The 4493-nt window shown below is 33.2% G+C and overlaps 1 protein-coding gene across 1 annotated transcript; it reads left to right on the top strand.

Moving 5' to 3' along the window:
- The first annotated feature begins 789 nt into the window (after window positions 1-789).
- Window positions 790-4276, top strand: LOC130954371 (protein HHL1, chloroplastic). The gene is made up of 6 exons (XM_057881110.1): window positions 790-1164; window positions 1250-1387; window positions 2515-2601; window positions 2746-2793; window positions 3300-3442; window positions 3936-4276. The coding sequence occupies exons 1-6, from the start codon at window positions 877-879 to the stop codon at window positions 3946-3948; spliced, it is 717 nt and encodes a 238-aa protein (XP_057737093.1). The 5' UTR covers window positions 790-876; the 3' UTR covers window positions 3949-4276.
- Window positions 4277-4493: the final 217 nt, after the last annotated feature.

Below are 4493 nucleotides of genomic sequence, written 5' to 3'. Positions count from 1 at the left end.
TGTTCTAAGATTCAACAAATCACTTAGGATTTAGTTTCTCGTAGAAATAGAATTTGGAAATTTTTACCTATTCAGCTTGCATTGTTAACCACTTGTATTGTGAACTTGTAACAAAAAAAAAAAACATATTTTTTTACCACTGAATCATATTTTGTTATTTATACAACTAGATTTTTTGGGGGGGGGGGGGGGGGGCTTTTCATAAGTTTTAATTTTTTTTTAACATTTTCGGACTAAATTTAATTTTTCATCTTATATAAAATAAAAATGTTATATGAATACTAAATTATATATATATATATAACAAAATAATTTTTTAATATAAAAAACGTGCTTTTAATATCGTGATAAATTTTTTTAATACATATAATTGTATGTAAATGAAAAGTTGGATTTTTAACGAAAAGATTTATAAAATGAGACACTAAATAAAAATAACAAATCTCACAAATAATTGAAATTATAAATTCATAGATTACTAAACTGTTATTTTCTCTAATTTTAGATAAGCTAAATTCTAAAAACCTAAAGAAAAATTTAAAATAGTATAAACTATTTTTATTAAGTTGCTCAATCATATATGTCCTTTGAATATAAAATATAATTATTTTTGTTGAGACATAATATATAATTAAATTCATATGTAAAATTATTTTCCTAACAGTGCATCAAAACAATTCTTTATTTAAAACCATATGTTTTGGGTTTTTCCTTAATTTATTAATAAGAATGTAAAGAAAGATAAATTAAAAATAAAATAAATGGATAAGAAAAGGGCCTTCTGTAGTGGGGAGTCTAGAAGCGGTGAAGCTTCTATTTTCTAATCCTATCCATCAATACTAATACTATCACAACTGTTTAGTTAGTTTCAAAAGAATGGAAGTGGCGATGTCACTGAACGCGCTCGTACGGCTTCCTCCGTCGAGTTCAGCTTCAAGGCTCAACCTCCACGACGAAGCTTCAGCTTCACCAATTAGGCACTCTCTTTTTACTTCCCGAAATACCCCCAAGCCTCCTCAACGACGCAGCGCATTCTTCGTTGTTGAAGCCAAGGGTAAAAAGGGAATGATGGCTCGCCAGTATCAGCGACCCCCTCCTCCTCCCTTGCCCAAGCTCGAGGACGATGGAAACCCCAAATTCGTCATCTTCATTCGCATGGCTGATGTAATTCATTTTATTTTATTTGTTTAATTAACTAATATTTTTTTCCATTTCTTCAATTAAATAACTTATGTGTCATTATTTTTAGCTGTACATATGGTACCCTCTCAGCATAGTAACGGGTGGCACCACTGCCAAAATCATGGTTGCAGCAAAGGATAATTTTCTTGGCAAGTATATATACAAAGATACACTTGATAGAAATCTTGCAGCAGTTATTTACAAAGTAAGTCATTTTTTCCTTTTATTTATTTATTTTATTATTATTATTATTATTATAAAATTTGGCGGTGTTGGTATGAGACTGAATTTTACAATAGCCTTAATATTCAAATTGTCTATTAAAAATAGCTCCTTTTAGAAAGAGTTAATTAATCATATTAGTCCTAAAAGTTACCCCCACTAAGTCAGATTTTTATGATAGTTAGATGATGACGTGTTTAATTATGTGTCAAGGTAACATGACGTGTTAATCCCACGTGTTTAACCAATCATTCTGTAACACGTGTCATTAATATGACATGTCTTCATGTCGCGTGGACGTGACACATCATCATTTATATTGGAGACTTTGCATGACTTTTTATATATTGGTGAGCTAAAAGTGTTTGCCTAACTTACTAAAAAGGGTTAAAAATCAATATTTAATTTTAAAAGTATAAATGTAAATAATTATTAAATATTCAAAATTTGCGATAAAAGATAAATTAGGCAAAAGTTAAACACAAACTCACAAAGTTATAGGCACCATAGAATTCACCTTTACATAGTTGATGTTCATAGAAGTTTCATTATGCTTCTGTTATTCTGGCATGGCAGGTTTGATTGATTATTCTGCTGTGGAGCATTTTTCTATGTGCAACTTGAGTTAGTTGAGTTAGTTAGAGGTTAATTCAAGTGTGTTAGTTACATAACCGAGCAATTAGTTAGTTGGTTTGTTATAAAACTGTATAGGCATGAAGGCTTCTCCCTCGTGCATGGTGCTGAGTTATATGATCTTAACTAACCTAAGTAAAGCAGAATAATGTATTTTGAAGTGGATTGTTATGACATTCTGAACCCTCAACTCTTGACTTCTTAATGAATCTTTTTCCAAGTTTGACTTGCGGTTCCGCCCTCTAAAGCGTGATTGTGAGCTGAGATTTTAGCAGGGGGGAGAAAGAGAAGGGTTCAACAAGAAACTATATGAGTCTGTTTTACACTTATGACCCTTTTTTGCCCCTTCGAAACTTCAATTCATTGTGTCCGGGAGTAAAATGAACTCACAACTACTCTTAAAACCCCTTCAGTTTCCTCTATGCTTAATTGCAATATGCTTTCTTCATTGCTGATTGCATGTTTGAATTTAAATAGGATGAGAAGGAGATACAGAAAACTGCATTCAAGCAGCATGCTGTGCTGCGGGACGCCACTGATTTCAGATACGGCTACAAACTTGTTGTAATGTCCTTATACTTTGTTTATATGCCTCAATATTTTAAGGCCATCTTTAAATATTTCTAGTGTTGGAAGTGAACATCTTACAATCTTCAAAAGGAAGAGTCCTGCTTGTTTATCTAACTTATCAATGTGCTGAATTTGCAGGAGAATAACAATATAAGAGCTGCACTTTCTACGTCGGATGTTGTTGAGGTGAACATTCACAAGATTTTCTTTACTACTACTACTGTTATTGATGTTATCATTTTTAATGTTTCTCGAACAGAGTACTTTGGTATTTTCATCTAAATTTTCAATCTTCCTGCATTATATAGCACGTGTTCTTAAAGATGGAAAGTGTGGATCCTAGTTGTTTGGATTGATGGATTTGCAAAAAATCAGAAACGTCATTAACACTCAAAGATTTAGGTTTAAGCAAGTAGATCAATGTTTGCCAGATAGCCTATATTACAAACTGTATGTGTCATGATTATTAAATCACTTTCCCTCAAAATTTTAAATTGTCAAATGGAAGCACATGAATAGACTTATTCTAACATGTTTTCTTGCATAAGAGCCTTTTTTGGAGATGAAACATGTTGAAATGATTTTAGTACTTTACATTAAACCATATAGCCATATACTTCCTACTTCTAATATTTTTAGAACTTATGTTCCGAAAATTCCTCTAACATGTATTGTGGTTTGCATGTTTGAAGCTTCCAACACCGGATAAGCTAAAAACCGTACTTGATAAAGTGAAAGACTTCTTTGGAGATGCAAAGGAGTCCTTTGGAAAGATAACGGCCTTGGGCTCTACTGAAACTGAGGAGTCTCAGGGAGGTACAAAAGAAAAGTCCAAGTGAGTTTCAATGTATATATATATTTTTTTTATTTTCTTTGCTGCTGCAAGTATAATTTACCCAAAGGGGAAATAGACTATATTTTATACCATGCTCAATGAAGGGGATCCTTGGAACAACGACTGAGTTGTCTCAGTGTGACCTCAAGATCACGGGTTCAAACTGTGGAATCAGCCACTGATATAATTATCGGCTCAGGCTGCTTATATTACTCCCTTTGGATGTGGCCCTTCTCCGGACCTTGCATTAACGCGGGTCGCGGGATGTTTGTGCACCGGCTGTCCTTTTATATGACCCTCAATATTCATGTATTTTATATAATGTGATGCTTACCTCCTGAGTCTCGTGTCAAGGAGCTCAGCGTAGTTTACCATTCTTCTGTTTCTCTGCTACATATTGTCTTTGGATGCCCACATTTGGTGTGGTATCTCTGATTATGGCTAGTAATTCTCAAAGTTTGTGTTGTTCTATACCATTTTGTGCCAATGCCAGGGTTAAAGGATGAATCTGTTGCTGGGATCGATTTGCTTCGATAGTTACGAAGCAGCCGATGACTGTATGAGCTCCGAAATATTCGTGGTATTTGTGGGATTGGTTAATTGAAAAGGTGCCATGCACAACAATGCTGCTCATGGTTTTGTTCTTATATATCTGTAGACATAACATGACTTTTATATTTCTTGAGAGTGAAACACCACTTTTATGTTGCTGATCACAAATGCAATGGCATCACTATCAGTTCAAGAGATTCCTAGAACTGTTGTACAAATTACTTGTTGTAATATCCATACATTTATTTCACACAAATTCATTAACTTTATTTGGGGTTGCAAGTTATCAAGCTATTAAGAGTTTCTTAGTGATAAATATGGGCAGAATGTGAGAATTTAGGTTTAAAAACTATGAAAAGAAAAAAAAAGGAAGATGTATAACTTGCATTCAGAAGTCCTAATAATAGTTCTAATATTAATCCTTTAGATGCCAATGATTTGTAATTATTTTGTTGTCTTGTCAGTGAAATACACAAAGCAGGCATAGAATGGCAAATTT

This window comes from Arachis stenosperma, chromosome 10 (genome assembly GCF_014773155.1).
Source record: "Arachis stenosperma cultivar V10309 chromosome 10, arast.V10309.gnm1.PFL2, whole genome shotgun sequence".
NCBI classification, from domain to species: domain Eukaryota; kingdom Viridiplantae; phylum Streptophyta; class Magnoliopsida; order Fabales; family Fabaceae; genus Arachis; species Arachis stenosperma.
Note: the sequence above shows the minus strand (reverse complement) of the source record. Positions and strands in the feature narration are given on the sequence as shown.